This window comes from Cetorhinus maximus, chromosome 24 (assembly GCF_964194155.1).
Source record: "Cetorhinus maximus chromosome 24, sCetMax3.hap1.1, whole genome shotgun sequence".
Lineage (NCBI taxonomy): Eukaryota > Metazoa > Chordata > Chondrichthyes > Lamniformes > Cetorhinidae > Cetorhinus > Cetorhinus maximus.
In genome coordinates, this window is record NC_135902.1 from 30714139 (window position 1) to 30730482 (window position 16344).

Below are 16344 nucleotides of genomic sequence, written 5' to 3' on the forward strand. Positions count from 1 at the left end.
GCACTGCTGAACCTTCTCCATTACAACACATGAAAAGAGAAGAGACTTGTGTTAATCGACTATATTACCAACCTATACTGGAAAGCTACTTAGCAACGTGTTACCAGACAGAGAGGTTGTTTTGAGTATATCAGCTCTGCTCAGCTGTGTAATCTTGTCCCTGGGTCAGAAGATCCTGGGTTGGAGCCCAACTCCAGGCTTTGAGCACTTAATCCGGTGCAGTACAGAGAACGTTTTTGCATTGTCGGAGGTGCTATCCTTTGAAAGAGACATTAAACTGCGGTCCTGTCCACCTGTTCTTGTTCTTGAGGTGGACAGTGAAGACATGCGCTTCTTAAAGATGAACAGGAAAAGCTGAACTCCTGGGGCTGAATTTTTAGGCCCTGAGGAGGGTGGGCATGCGCGTGGGTGGGTGGGCACAGAATTATGCTTCACCAGCCAGCACCCCAGTTCCTTGGCTCCATCCCACCCGGAACCGTTTCCCTGGACATCGATCAGGGTTGGCAGGGCTGACTGCCTGCAAACAGCAGGTAGCCAAGTCAACTGATTCATGGCCTAGTAAGGTCTATTGTCGGAGGCTGATGGGAAAGCGGCAGTGAACAGTATAGCAGCAAACTGGGGGCCAGCACTTCAGGCAGGCATGGAGGCCCTCCCTGCTTGCTAGGCCTCCCTGTGAAGGGGTTTTCCCCCGTGCTGGCCCCCGCCCCAACACAATGGTGGTCCACCTGCTTGATCTACTTTTTAATTTAAATTTGAAAAAGTTGTAGAGGGGGCACCTCCATCTTGGCACACCCTCTTCCTTACTTTCTTTTAATGGCACCCAGTTGCTGCTTTCAGGCTGGAGGACTTCCAACTGACCCTCCGGCTTTGAGAGCCCTCCTGCCGTCCCTAATTGGGCAACAAGTCTATTATTATTAATTGGCCACTTTGGGCAAAATCACAGGTGAGTGGCTTTTCCCAACATAGCGCAGCCTTCTGACTCCAGCTTCAGCCTAACAACAGGGTGCTGGAGCCCACAGAGAAAATCCTACTGTCTGCCTGGTGTTCCACTCTCAACCGATTGACACTATTTGTGGGCCATTGTTGGTGCTGAATAGTTACTATTCTTGCCTCTTATCGTGTTCCGAATTGATTCACTGAATGAAATGCTGAGATCTTTTGACATAAGCTGGAGTGTAAATCCCAGTATTATTAGTGACCTGAAATGGTGAGACATGACTTACCTTTTTCTTAGTTTTTTTTGGGGTCAGGCTGCTGATCTTGGCCTTTTCTTGCCTCCCATGAATACCCTGAATAAACTAAATTGGACAGTTTCAGAAAACGGACGCTGGTATCGCAATGCATCATTAACCTGCGCCCACTGCTTCTGATGCAAGCACCATGGTACCTTTGTGCTGCCTGCAGGTTTGTGTGATTGCTGCAAGCAGCCAGTGCTATACATGCTGTAGAATGGCTGCAGTAGGGGGCCCATGTTGTGCAAGGCAGGCGCCACTTAATTCTAGCCTGCATCTCTTAAAGGTGAGGTGCCTTCTGGCCAGAGTGGGTACTGGAACTATTTGTGGAGGAGAATCTGAGCAGGAAGGAGAATGAACTAGGAGATAGCGGACAATGCATGCTCCAGGGTTCTCTGATGCTGCACTGGATGCTTTGGGGGAGCAGGTGGGGAGGAGGAGAGATGTGGTCAATCACAGACAAACTTTGCAAAGGCAGTAGGACCAGAGAGCCAGGGAGGTCAATGCAAGGACTCCAGTCTTAAGAACCTGGATGCAATGCCATAAGACACTCAATGATCTCACACAAATGGTCAAGGTCAGTCAACTTATCTTCAAAGACCATGGGTGGAATTGTCCCGGATTTGCACTAAGTGCAGTAGCAGGCGTGAAAAACGATGTTTTGCCCGCTGGTCACCATAGCGGGTTTTTGTGCTATGTTGACCGCTCCCAGCCTCATTAATTATGCAGCCACAGGAAACTCGCTGTGTCGTGGGGGACAGCCTCTGAATTGCTGGTCATGCTGTCACCTCACCATTTCCTCACTCCAGGTACCATTTCTAAACTGCAGCCGTGCACAGTTCTCATTGCCTGCAGCCCAGGTCTGCACCAGTGAAGACATGGCGCTGAAAGCCAAGAAGAGTTCAGTGACCCATCACTGGAATACCTTTTAGAGGCCTGCAGTGATGTCCTCCATCCCCACTCTGGCCACAGGAGGTTCAGCAATCCCACCACTCTGACTTGGGAGGTGGTGGCAGTGGTGGTCAGTGCCAATGCTGCACAGAAGAGGTTGCCCATCCAGTGCAGAAAGAGGATGAATGACCTAATCCATGCCACCAGGGTAAGTCAACCATCTCATTATTCTAAACTCTAACACTCCAAGGTCATCACACATTCACTAGCATCTCACTCACTGCCAGCTCAAGGGACATCACCACTCACTCTCTCACACACACCCTCACATCTCCATCTGGCCTCATCTGCTCTGGAGACTGCTTCCTCAGTCCTCACCATCTTGAAGCCACTTGCACAGATCAACTTGTGCCCCACACACACCCTGGGATACCCCCTTCCCCAGTACTGCCTTTATCCTGCAGCCTCTTCTCTTGCCTGAGGACATTTCTTCCCCTGCGCCAAGCAAGCCCCAGCCCTGCAGCCATTGAAAAGCCACCCCTGCCTTATGGCTGGTCTGGTAGGTAGAGACCTGCCCGTGTGCCCTCCTAAAAGTGATGTGGTGCTGCCTGCGAAGCCTGGCACTGATAAGCGTGAGTGTTGCCTGAAGCAAGGTAGGCAAACAAATCGAGTGAAGTGCAGCCCGCCAGGTGCATGACACTTAGTACAGTTGTGAAGCATGTTGGCGCGCAATCGCATGGTCGTGCCCAGAAGATCCAGCGTGGGGGGGATGATTCTGGTGAGAAGGGCTTCTAATGAGATGCTAAAGTATTGAAATTAGATTCCTGATGTGTGGTGGTGGGAAATGTGGCCCCCTGACCCCTCATTGACAAGTGAAGCGGAAAATTGCAAACTGGCCTCACGACGCTGTAAAAGTGATTTTTGGCCTTCTCGTCGTATAGTCCGCTCACGCCTGTCATGACACCCGCTGCCAACAGGACTGAACAATTCCGCCCCATATCCCACCAACTGCACCACTTGTGTCAGATATTGCTCAATACACCACCACCACCCCCATCACTCACCTATTAACAATCCCTATCAATCACGTTTCATACCTAACATTCCATAGACTCATTTCACCCTCACACATGTAGCAATGCTGCAAGCCTCACACCCACATCTTACAACTTGCACACAATAGCTTTCATGGCTCAGAAGTAGGCAGATCAGCCAAACACTTTGCATCACACTCACTGACGCACTCACACTCTCTAGCAGGATAAGTTGGCATATAGCTGGAGGCAGCAGGCGTAGTTGATGCGAGTGGCTGCATGTCCTTATCCCAATGGAGAAGACGGTGATCACCAATCACCATCGCTAAAACCATGACCAGTGACAGGAAGGAAACCATAGAAAATGTTGGTATCCTCATACCTAACCCTCCTTCTCCCAACCCCCTTCCCCCTCATCCTACACTCCCTTCTGATTAACAAACGATAGATGGTATAAGCATGCACCTCTTACTGACCCCCCTCCCATCTGCATAATCCTACCCTTGGGTCATTCTCCTTTCAGATCCCAAGAGCTGCAACCTGGCCAGGTAGTGGTAGCAGAGCAGGAAGGCAGTGCTGCACATATCGTCACTTGCAGCCACCAACTCTGATAGGGACACTGAATATATTTTTGAGACTAACTTAACATCTGAATCTGTAGCCAGGGGAGGGGATTTGAGCTGCACAGATGCCAGCTCACTGAAGGGTGAGGTAATAATGGGGCTCTGCTGTAAAGGACGCAGATGATGACTTCAATGAGTCGAACTACACAACAGGTATGCTCAATGAAATGCTTGGCGCATTGGGAAGCCTCCCAGAAAGCCTGCAGTCTATGTCAAGAGCATGGTGAATTCTGCTGCCAACTTGGCACAGGGTTTTGTGCAGAGTTTGAAGACAATCCTTTCCAGCAAGGAATTGATGGACAAATCCATGAGAAAACTGCCCAGATCTGATAAAAAGATTTGAATCATTAGGTTAGTCAAGATAATTACAATATGGCAATGTCATAAACTATCATTTTATATCAATTTAACAGCAGGGAGGGATTTGGAATATAGATTTAAGCTTAGTAAAAAAGCTTTAAGGTAATAGATCCAATTAAATGTTGTTCCAGACTTAAGCTGCTGCACCAATGAACTAGAAGAAACTGGAGAAAATGTGAAGTATGTTGTGTACAGAGGGAAAAGTTGACCACCTAAGGCATGGAACTACTGCACCTGAAGATACATTGTACTGCCATGTTTGTTTTGAGAGAACTAGTACATTATTAGCCTTGCAGTATCTTGCATGCGATAAGAAAATTCTGATAAAAAGAAATTGCAACCAAACCTTGCACCTCTCATAAACCAATTGATGGATGTGAACTTTACTGTAGAAAATGATAACGTCAGCAACATTAAGCTTTCAAATTGCTTTTGAGAAACTCGTTACTGAGAAAGATTACACGCTGGTGATACCTTGTTAAACTGACCAATATAATTCATAGAACTAAGAAAACAAATGTGCACAATTTGTTCATTTTAGCCCACAATGCCTGATAGGATGCCTTTAAAAATTGAATTTAAAATTGAATTTAAAATTTGCCTTTCCATCTTCCGCTGGTCACTATTTTAAATGCTCACTGCAGTTAGACCACCTCTTACTTAATGCAGGTGGAAGCCGCATAAGGCAACTTATTATTTAAATGGAGAGAAACTTCAGAATGCTTCAGTGCAGAGGGATCGGGATGTCCTTGTGCATGAATCGCTGAAAGCTAGTATGCATATACAGCAGCTAATAAGGAAGGCAAATGGAATTTTGGCATTTATTGCTAAAGGAATAGAGTATAAAAATAGGCAAGTGTTGTTGCAACTGTACAAGGCATTGGTGAGACCGCACCTGGAGTCCTGTGCGCAGTTTTGGTCCCCTTACTTGAGGAAGGATGTAGTTGCATTGGAGGCGGTTCAAAGGAGGTTCACTAGATTGATTCCAGAGATGCGGGGCTTGTCTTATTAGGCCTATACTCGCTAGAGTTTAGAAGGATGAGAGGAGATCTAATTGAGGTATATAAGATGCTAAAGGGGATAGACAAAGTAGATGTGGAGCGGATATTTCCCCTTCTGGGGCATTCTAGAACAAAAAGCCTTGGTTTTAGGCTAAAGGGTGGCAGATTTAAATCAGGGATGAGGAGGAATTACTTTTCTCAAAGGGTCGTGAATCTGTGGAATTCACAACCTCAGAGTGCAGTGGATGCCGGGACGCTGAATAAATTTAAGGAGGGGATAGATAGATTTTTAATTGGTAATGGGTTGAAAGGTTATGGGGAGAAAGCGGGAAATTGGAGTTGAGGCCGAAATGAGATCAGCCATGATTGTAATGAATGGTGGGGCAGGCTTGAGGGGCTGAATTACCTACCCTTGCTCCTAGTTCTTATGTTCGTATGTTCTAAGTTCATTTGAATTCAGCTCCAATGACATCAATGAGCAAGAGTGGAATTTTGGGAGGTCAGAGGACCCAATGGAAGGTCACCAGCAAGCAGGCAAGTGGTGGAATGAGGAGCAGGCAGATGCCATCTATCTCAAAGAATTGCTGATAAAATGTGATATGAAGATGTCTTCCTTCTCCACAACTACTTTTCAAAAGTCCACGGCCATGGTTATGGGATGGAAAGCTCCTCTCTGGATGTCATTTCATATTATTAAATATAATATATTGTAAATATCAATAGTTTAATATGACTTGATACCTGTTTTATGGCATTACTTCTGAAGTTTGTTTAAAAATATTCACATTTTAAGTTTCTTAGCTTTCAAAAATATTGGCCTGGGTGAGGTAGTCAGGTTGGTTTGCGGGGTGGGGGTGGGGGGGGCGTAACTGGGGGAGGTAGTCAGGTTGAAGGGGTATTTGGGTCAGGTCGGTGGTGGGATGGTCAGGTTGGGTCGGGGATGGGTTAGTCGGATGGTCATGGGGTAATCGGGTTGGGTCGGGGGGATAGTGGATGGACATGGGGTAGTTGGGTTGAGTCGGTGGGGGGTAGTTGGGTGTTCATGGGGTAGTTAGGTGGGCGGTTGGGTCCAACTGGGGTGGTAAGTCCAGTTGGGGTGGGGGTTGGGGGTTAGTCTGTGGGTTGTGGGGGTGATTGGGGAGAAAGTTCTGGAGTTACCCAGATGTTAGACTTGGTTTTAAACTGTCTAACATTTTCTTTGTAACTACCCAACTAAGTACTGCAGACTTGTTCAAAGTCTCTGACTCTAACTCAGAGTTGGAGACATTCACAGAGGGTCCCAGGGAGTGGGGAAATTACCCATCAGAAGTTGAAACTTCCTGGCAATTCCCACATAGTTCAGTGTTTTGCGATTTCCACAAGAGCCCAATGTGCATCTTCGGTTGTAAACCTGGTCTCTGATGATTCAGAGACTGGGAGATTTGGCTCTCCTTTTCAAAACCAGCTTTTAGAAAGGGTACAACTGCTGTTATCTCCACATTCATTTGATTCTCAAATTGCAGCTGTAAAATTTATAACATTGATTAGATTACTGCCCTGCATGTCTTCCCAGGTGTGACTGTACATCAGGTTTATTTGGTGTCAGCAAATATAAAGGTAACATTGGATTAGTTCCAAAGTCTGTAATATTGCCTGTGTATCGAGCTAGCAGGTCAGTCTTTCTATCCTTGTCATTCAATTGTTGGAAAATGGCTGTTTAAAGTTACCACGTAGTATGATGTCTTCATGCAGCTGCTTTTCCTTTCCTTTTGGATCACTTTCACCAAGACTGAAGGAAGCAAGGGCAGAAAATACATAATTTCCAGTTAAACTCTGATCTGAATCTCTAGACTGCTTTTGCTGCTGCATAACTTCCCAGTGTTACAATATTGTTGCTTGTGGTCTGGTTATGCTCATCCATTAAAATAAAAAATATTATATCTCAATGGTGGTATCCGGTTCATTGTTTGCAACCTGGAAATTTAGTGCACATACCGCGAATTGTCTCTTCAGATTTGGTGGTAATAGCAAAATCCATGGATTATAATCAATAGAGTAGAGTTTCCAGTGGTCATCGCTTAGCTGACACCAATGGGACTGCCATTTTAATCTGATTTGTGAATGAGTCATTAATATTAAACATATAGCCTGATGGGACTCAACACCATTAACAAGTGAATGTTTGGCACTTAGTCTGACACTTGTGTCAGCTGCATTCATTAATTGAGATTTTAATCTCCTGACCTCTTGAATATGACCTACATTGTTTTGAAAACCAGTATCTGTGTCAGAAAATGGAAATATTTTGATTTAGACAAAGCTGGTGAGGCACCAGAGAATAGTGTTACCGTGTAGGATAGCCTTCACTTCCAGTTATAAAAACACTACATCAGGCAGCAAGCCTAAGATTTATTGATTCATAAACTGAAAGACCAGAGGTGGAAATACGATGGTGGCTATAGACATTTTATGTGAATGTGGACAATAGATAACCTCAATTCTGATATGAATTGAGAGGCCCCTTCATATAAAAGTTCAGGTTTGTGTATATAATTTGCATTCTGTTACTGTACAGCCAACATTAACTTCATCTTTGCAACAACAACAAATATTTACATAGCGCCTTTATCATAGTAAAACATTCCAAGAGGCTTCAAAGGGGCATTATCAAACAAAATTTGACACCAAGTGGCAGAAGGAGATATTAGGCAGATGATCAAAAGCTTGGTAAAAAGAGGTGTTAAGGAGTTTCTCAAAGGTGGAAAGTGAGGTATTGAAATGGAGGGGTTTAGGCAGGGAATTCCAGAGCTTAGGGCCTTTGCAGTAGAGCAATTAAACTCAGGGATGCTTGAGGCCAGAATTGGAAGAATGCAGATACCTTGGGAGGGTTTTTAAGGCTGAAGGAGATTAGGAATAGGGAGGGGTAAGTCCATGGAGGAACTTGTAAACAAGGATGAAAATTTTAAAATCGAGGCATTGCTTACCCAGGAGCCATTGTAGATTAGCAAGTCCAGGGGTGATGTGGGACTTGATGCAAGTTAGGTCATAGATGCAGAGTTCACAGAGGGCAAATTGGGGGGAGGCTAACCAGGAGTGCATTGGAATAGTCAACTCCAGAGGTAACAAAATACTGAATGAGGGCTTCAGTTGTAGATGAGCTGAGGTAGGTGGGGTCAGGTGACGTTACGGTGATGGAAATAGGCGGTCTTAGCGTTGACACGAATCTGCTGTTGGAAGCTCACCTCAGGGTCAAATGTGACACCAAGATTGCGAACAGTCTGATTCAACCTCAGATAGTTGCCAGGGAGAGGAACGAAGTCAACGGCAACAGAACTGACCTTGTAGCAGGGACACAAAATAACAAAGCACAAAGATTTACAATTCGTGTTTGTTTAACATAACATTATTCTTAAAGTATTTCCCTTTTTTTTTCTAGGTTTAGTTCCCAGGGAGAGGGATGGAGTCAGTTGCTAGGGGACAGAGGTTGTGGCGGGGAACGTAGACAATGGTTTTGGTCTTTCCAATATTTAGTTAGAACTAATTTCTTCTCATCCAGTACTGGATGTTGGATAAGCAGTGGGGTAATTTAGAGACAGTGGAGGGGTTAAGAGAGGAAATGGTGAGATAGAGCTGGTATCAGCAGTGTCCTTGTTTCGCATGGTGTCGCCAAGGGGCAGTAGATGAGAAATAGGAGGGGTCCAAGGATAGTTCCTTGGGGAACACCAGAGATAATGATGCAGGAGAGGGAAGGGAAACCATTGAAGGTGAATCTCTGGCTATGACTGGATAGATAAGAATGGAACCAGGTAAGTGCATCCACCGAGCTGGATGACAGTGGAGAGGTGTTGGAGGATGATGATGTGGTCAGCCATGACAGGTTGAAAAGGACAAGGCAGGAAAGTGTACCTTTGTCACAATCACATCGGACGGCATTAGTGACTTTGTGGTAAGCAGATCGATAGCTGCAAAAATATTGTGGTGAGTGGAGGGCCAAAGGCTAGACAGTCAGGATTTTGCAATTGCAGTTGTAAGTGAAATATTTTCCATGTATGGACACAGAAGGAAGTAGAGTTCCAAGGGGGTGTGGGTAAAGAACAATACAAGTAAGTAATCAGAGATTGCCTTATCCGTGATTGAGAAGATAGGAGTAGCCAGGTTAAGGGGGCTGCCTTGAATATGGGTTTGGAGTTTATAGAGGGGGAGATTACGGGGGTATCTGGGCAGAGCAGTTAGCTTTGAGGAGAGAGAGCATGATGAGTTGAAATGGAGGTTGAAACCACCAAGGATGAGAAATTGCTTGGTGCAGCAGTTGAATATATCTTGGTGAGAATATTGTCATGTTACTTGGGTGTGTAATAAAGAATGAGAATTTTAAATGAGGTGAGGGCATTCGAACAAGATGAGATGCTGAAAGGAAGAGAAGGCGCTAAAGGAGTAGGAGGTCAGACCATGATGTTAGTTGATGATAAGGTCTGGTTGAGGCAAGTTCTGAATAGTTTAGCTAGGCAGGAAGGCTTCATTAAGGGAAAAGGTGTCATCAACCCTCAGGCAGGTTTCCATCAAGGCCATGATGACAATGTACTCTCATGATGCAATCACCCACAATAAACTCAAAGATGGCAAGGGCCTTGTGGGCAAGTGAGTGCACATTCTACAGGGAGATGCAGAGAGAGGTGATGGGAGTTGATCCAGAAACAGGGTCCACAATGTCATCATTGGGAGGGGTGAGAAGGGCGGGTAGGAAGTAGGAAAGATCAGCCTCCAGCAGGAGTGTGGGCAGCATGGTTGGTAAGAGAATATGATGGGGCAGTTAGGGTTTCCACCTGTAAGGAGGCTGTGCCTGGATAAGCCCTATGGAGGATGCCATGGGAGGCAGAGAGGGAACCTGTAGGCCTATGTATTAAGAGGAGGTTGAGGATGGGACTGAGGCAGGAGAGAAGCAGCAGGGCTATTTGTTCTCCCAGTCACAAAAATTTGCTCACTTTGCAAACCTTCTTTAAACAAAAAGTAAAAGCTTTCTGCTTTTTCAAAGGAGCCCTGCCCTTGTAGGACCCACAACGTTACCTCCATAAAATGAACATAATCCAATTTTGTTTTTTATGTTCTTCTATCATCAAGCTCCCCCTGTAGAAATTACTGGTCATGTTGGATTAAAATGTGAACTACTTCACCACTATAAGCCTCTATTTATATCTAAGTAAGCTGTAATTCAGATGCTATTAATAAAGTCGTTTTAACCAGAACTGTGACATTATCACTGCCAGCAGATTGAGCTAGCATGCACCAGCATTTTGTATGACTTATTTCAGAACATCTCTATAAATTTCATACATTGTTTATCGCCTTTGATTTAAAAATGATGAAAGCATTTCTTATTCTTAGGGCATGAGACTATCAAATGTAGCTACAATGAGAGTATTTCTGTTGTTCAGTATCGTCAAAAGCCTGACATTGAAGTTCAGTGCCTTCACAAACAGCTTCTAATGTGATGAATGCAATCACACTTAGCCTAATAAATTGTTGCCCATGGGTAGCTACCTCCTTTTGCAATCTGCCAGTGAGTCAAACAATTACAATTAAACAACTCCTTACAGAGCTGGGCAATAGGACTGACATATTTCAAAAGTGAGAACAATACTTTTAATTTCTCATTAGCCTTTGCACTTCTATCAAAACAGCTCGTTTGTGTTTACTTTGAAAATATTTAATATACTCTTTCTATAATCTATCAATCACAGAGTGCAATGAGATTTCTGAAGCATCAGATAAGCTTGGAGCTGGCACCATCATGTTGGATTTATCCACTCTGATAACTTTGTGTAATTGTTTTAATTACCAAATTGGTTTCAGTATTAAAATTTTGGATTCAAGAGGGAATAATTTTGAACATTATCTCTTAATCACCCTTTTTAGCTGATATTTATTTAGTGAATAAGGTTTGATCTCTCCGATGGGTTGAACAATTGTTGAAATCAAGAATAGTTCAAGGGCATGTTCAATATATCCCATTCTCTTTGTAACATCAGGATTACAGCAAATATCCAATAACAGTCGTAATCATCTATGACAGAGGTTCCCAAACTTCTTGTGCACCATCTTCCAGATCTACCAGCACCCTGTGTACTCCTACCAGTATACCAATGTCGTATTGCTGAAAAGATAGACATGCCGAAGCTTTTCGTCTTGCACACACCAGGACAGTTTGCAAGAATACCAATATAAGGGGAAAACAACAATTTATACTGTATGTGAAAAGAATGCTGATTGGTTGGCAAGTGGACTCTGATTGGTAGAGGCATTGCCATGGAGAATGCACCAGTGATGGTGACTGACAGTTAACTGCCAAGCATTGTTTGAAATTTAAACCAGGCAGCTTGACCCTGATTGGTCAAGGCATTGCCCTGAGGAATGTGTCAGCAAATGGCTGTCACTTATTTTGTTTAGCTGAAACAAGTGCAACGTGTGTACATGTTCTTTCTGTCTGCAAAGAACAGGGCCCCATGTATTAATATATGTAGCTTCCAGTACACGCAAATGCGCCACACTGCGAGTCCGACTGCCAGTCTCAAACTGGTTGTCAGTGTAATTCTTAGCACACTGAGGATGTTGTCCAATTGCGGAATCACATCTAATATTGGATACTGCATTGAGTTTTGCAAGCACGGGTTGGTTGGGTATGGTCTGTACCTTGCCTGTTGCAAACAACAGCTGGGACATGCTGTTTGATACGACCTGCCAATCTTTGGGGCATACAGCCTACATACCTAGCACCACACTGGCATTTAAACTCATATGCCACATTAATGATTGTGTAATAGGCAGAACATTTTTTTGGCTTGATGGCAGCACCCTGTCAGTGGCGAATACCACTCGTGTGGCTGCTGCTCTTCCGTATTGTGCATCTCATCTTTCATATTCTACAGATTGGATCAAAGTTCAAGAATTTCTTTGCTCTTTTCTGATGAGTTTCCAACATTTCATCAGCTTTGGTTGTTAATTCTGCATTCAACCAACTGTTCTGATTCATCAGCAATTCTTTCCCTGTTCCAGGTATTTTTCATGATACTTAGAGACTTCTGATACTTGATGGTCATTCTAGAGAATTCTAGAACCAAGGGACATAGATTAAAGATAAGTGGCAGAAGGTGTAGGGGGGACATGAGGAAGAACTTTTTTATGCAGAGGGTAGTGGGTGTCTGGAATTCGCTGCCCAAGTTGGTGGTAGAGGCAGAAACTCTAAACTCTTTTAAGAAGTACCTGGATCTGCACCTTAAATGCTGTAAGCTGCAGGGCTATGGGCCGGGTGCAGGAAGGTGGGATTAGAAAGGGCACCTGGGTGTCCTCGGGCTGGCATGGACAAGATGGGCCGAATGGTCTCCTCTGTGCTGTAGCTTTTCTATTGTTCTAAGTTTTAATTTTTCATTAACAAACTCATCTTCCGTATGTGAAAGTTGGTTCTCGACACTGAATAGTTTTCCTTAGCAGAGCCTAATTCCTCTGTGCTTTCCTTCAAGCCCACATATTTAAATTTTACTTCCACTGGTTGTTTCTGAGGCTCTTCACGCTACTTTGTGAGAACTTCTGCTTTCTCTTGCAACTGTTCAACTTTTTCTTGACATTCTAGGTTCTTGATTTTCATTTCAGCCATGTCATTTTTGAACAACTTAATGGTTCTCAGTAAGTTTGAGGTATCCAGTGCTTTTCCTTCTAGTTCCTTGATTTTCAGCATCAGATTGACATTTCCTGATCATATTTCTGCCTTTTCTTTCTCCAACTGTAGCAGAGCTCTGTCCTTGTCCTTCATTTTGATTTCACTGTTGGCCAGGTGAAGCCTTAACTTGTTTGAGTTCTGTAATTGTGCTACTCGCGGCTTCATTATCCGCTTGCAGCTTGGAAAGCTCCATGGTTTTTTTCCTTTCAATGTCTTACCTTTTCCATTCAGCTGGCTCTTCCGCTCTTCAATTTCTTCCCTGTACCTCTTGGTTTCCCCCTGGAAAATTTGAACATTGCTGAGTTTTCTCTGCCAACTGGTTCTTCAGTTCTTTCAGAGTGAAGAGTCCAAGAGTAAGGAGGTCATGTTGAACTTGTATAAGAACTAGTTAGGCCTCATCTGGAGTACTGCTCTGGGCGCCATACTTGAGGAAAGATGTGAAGGCATTGGAGAGAGTACAGAGGAGATTCACAAGAATGATTCCAGGGATAAAGAACTGTAGCTTTGAGGATAGATTGGAGAGGTTGGTACTGTTTTCCTTGGAGAAAAGAAGGCTGAGAATAAACTTGATAGAGGCATTCAAGATCCTGAGGGGCATGGACAGGGTAAATCATGAGAAACTGTTCCCACTCAAGAGAGCATCAAGAACTAGAGGGCACAGATTCAAATTAATTGGCAAAAGAATAATAATGATGTGAGGAAAGAACATTTAGCCAAGAAAGTGGTTGGGGTCTGGAACGAACTTCCTGAGAGGGTGGAGGAGGCAGGTTCGACTGAGGTATTCAAAAGGGAATTGGTTTGCTATCTGAAAATAATTTGCAAGGTTATGGGGATAAGGCAGGGGAGTGAGAGCCCATGAAGACTCGATGGGCTGAATGGCCACCTTCTGCCCTGTAGAGATTCTGTGATTCTGTGAGCTTCTTTCATAATTTTCCAGAGGAATAAACTTTGACCTAAGGTATTCTTGTATAGTATGAAAACCCTTCAACAGGTTTTCCTTTTCTTTTGTGAAGCTCAATTGCTTTGTTTTGAATTTTCTTATAATTCACCAGAGTCTTCTTGACTTTTTTCTGCTATTCGTCCATTCTGCTGTTCAATTTCTTCATGCTGCTAAAGAATTAGGCACTCCTTTTGCATTTGATAGTGATGGACAATCAACTGTTCTCCCAACTGTTTATTTCCTTGTTGACCTCTTGACAACTCATGTTACACTTCAGTACATTGTTTTGTCACCACTGATAGTTCAAATGCAGCTTTTTCTGAAGTATTATTTAATATCCTTTTTAACTCCTCATGAATTTCCAGGGCTATTTTTGATTCTTTTAAGGCCGTGGCTTCTTTTATTATATTTTTTGCCTGCTCTTGTGCCTAGCTTGTACTTCTGGTTGAGTTCTTCCAACTCAGCTTTCATATAGACATTTTCTTGTGGTACAGCTTCATTTTCTTTTTGCAGGTTTAGTTGCTTTTGGGTTACATCAGATAACTTTTGTTCATTCACAGTCATCTGCTCACTTTGCACTGCCACCTGCTGTTGCAGTTTGGGTACTGTGTTGGCATTTTCAAAAAGCTCTATAGTTAAGCCTTTTGGCCAGTTCTCAACCTCTTCTTTCCTCTGAACTAAACTCTTTGGCTCGTGCACTTTATTGTGCTGACTTGGTCTGTGATTATCTTGTGTTTTGTTTGAGTATTGTCTCCATTGCCTTGGGTCTCTTTGCCCTAATGGCACTTTATTGGGGGTGTTCTACACCTTTTTTAAAGGTCTGTGCTATCCACAACTTGGCATTTAAAATACTTGTCAAAGGCTTTTAATATTTCACCAAATGTGGTTGAGGATTCATCTATACCTAGTCTTATGATTACTTTGTCAGCAAATAAGTACAAGAATGTATTAACTTGCATTTCTCTGATTTCCTACTTAATCCTGATGTGCTCCTGAATTTTCTTCTCCATGATGCTGAATTTTATGCCTGGTTTGGCCCTTGCATGAGCTTAAATTGGTCTGGTAGTTCTAATTTACTATCTATGATTGTTTTTAAGAACAGGGGAGTACAGCTTTAATTTTTTTTCAAAATGGCGCTGCAGCAATCATTCTCTTCTCTCTTCTTCTTGCGCTTGTTAGATTTTGCCAGGCTCCTGCAGCAACCAGGGGCCCAATTCTTCAAACTAATTGATTTTGCAGGAGATCTTCAAAACAAGCCGTTTGGGCCAGCTGATTGGTTTCTCAAGCATAAAAACTCAATAGGAATGTGATTTGGGGCTCTGGCTGCTGTTTTAAGAAGTCTTGTTTCCATTCATTCGAGCTCGGCTGCTACGTGGTATGGCACCAACTCTGGACTCAGCTACGCTCTTCCATCTGTGCTGGTTAAACAATTGTTTTTTTTAAATTCATTCATGGGATGTGGGCTTCGCTGGCTGGGCCAGCATTTATTGCCCATCCCTAGTTGCTCTTGAGAAGGTGATTGTGAGCTGCTGCCTTGAAGCGCTGCAGTCCATTTGGTGTGGGTACACCCACAGTGCTGTTAGGGAGGCAGTTCCAGGATTTTGACCCAGTGACGGTGAAGGAACAGCGATATATTTCTAAGTCAGGTTGGTGTGTGACTTGGAGGGGAACTTCCAGGTGGTGGTGTTCCCACCTATCTGCTGCCCTTGTCCTTCTTGGTGATAGTGGTCATGGGTTTGGAAGGTGCTGTCTAAGGAGCTTTGGTGAATTCCTGCAGTGCATCTTGTAGCTGGTACACACTGCTGCTACTGCTCTGCCTAATTTGTGGCCTGATTATTTTTAAAAGGTTAGTTTAATTTTTTTCTGAATTTTGCTCTCCCTTTTTGTGATCTGGCTAGGTCCTTTGATTCTGCATTTGATCAGGCCTGGAAATGGTCCTCCACGTGCTCTGGTGACGTCATTTAGCTGCACAGTGGATTTTTCTTCTGCCTTTCAGCCTCCACGACTGCAATGGAGCTCCTGTTTAGACCATCTCCCGCTATGTCTTCAAATTAGGTGTACTTCATGCAGGTCAGGCTTCAGTTCCTTTTGTTTCTCATGCCTTGAGATTCTGGGTTCCTTTGCCAGCTTCCATGAGGTTATGGGTTTGTTCGTTAGCTGCCAAAATGTTGAAAGGTTGTTAGGTGTCTCACTAAGAGGTCTGGAGGCTTGTGTGGTTGAACATAAACCATTTCATTGTTAACACACAACCCTGTACATATTGCCAAGGTATAGCCCTCCATAGGTGCTATCCTTTTGTTGACTTCTGTCAGACTCTTTCTGCACCACTCTGTCTCCTGTCTACTGTTATGTTGACTCTCTACATCATAATGTGGGTGGTACTGTTCTCCAGTTCCACATTAACCGCTGCTATGCTGAACACCCTTATACAACAGTACCTGGGACTGACCAATTGATCAGCAGTGGGTTTCCATCTCCAGTTAGGAGTCTCATGCTCTCATGAAAAGCATGGCAGCCAGTGGCTTGTCTCGTTTCTCCAGACCAAACCAGGTGGGTGATGGTCTTCTCCTCCT

At 43.9% G+C, this 16344-nt stretch overlaps 1 protein-coding gene across 1 annotated transcript in view; it reads right to left on the reverse strand.

Moving 5' to 3' along the window:
- Positions 1–14335, reverse strand: part of LOC144667642 (ectonucleotide pyrophosphatase/phosphodiesterase family member 7-like) — a 48864-nt gene extending 34529 nt beyond the window's left edge. Inside the window, exon 1 of the mRNA XM_078529117.1 lies at positions 14188–14335. Within this exon, the coding sequence (XP_078385243.1) occupies positions 14188–14335 (148 nt within the window). The remainder of the gene's footprint in view (positions 1–14187) is intronic.
- Between the last annotated feature and the right edge of the window lie 2009 nt (positions 14336–16344).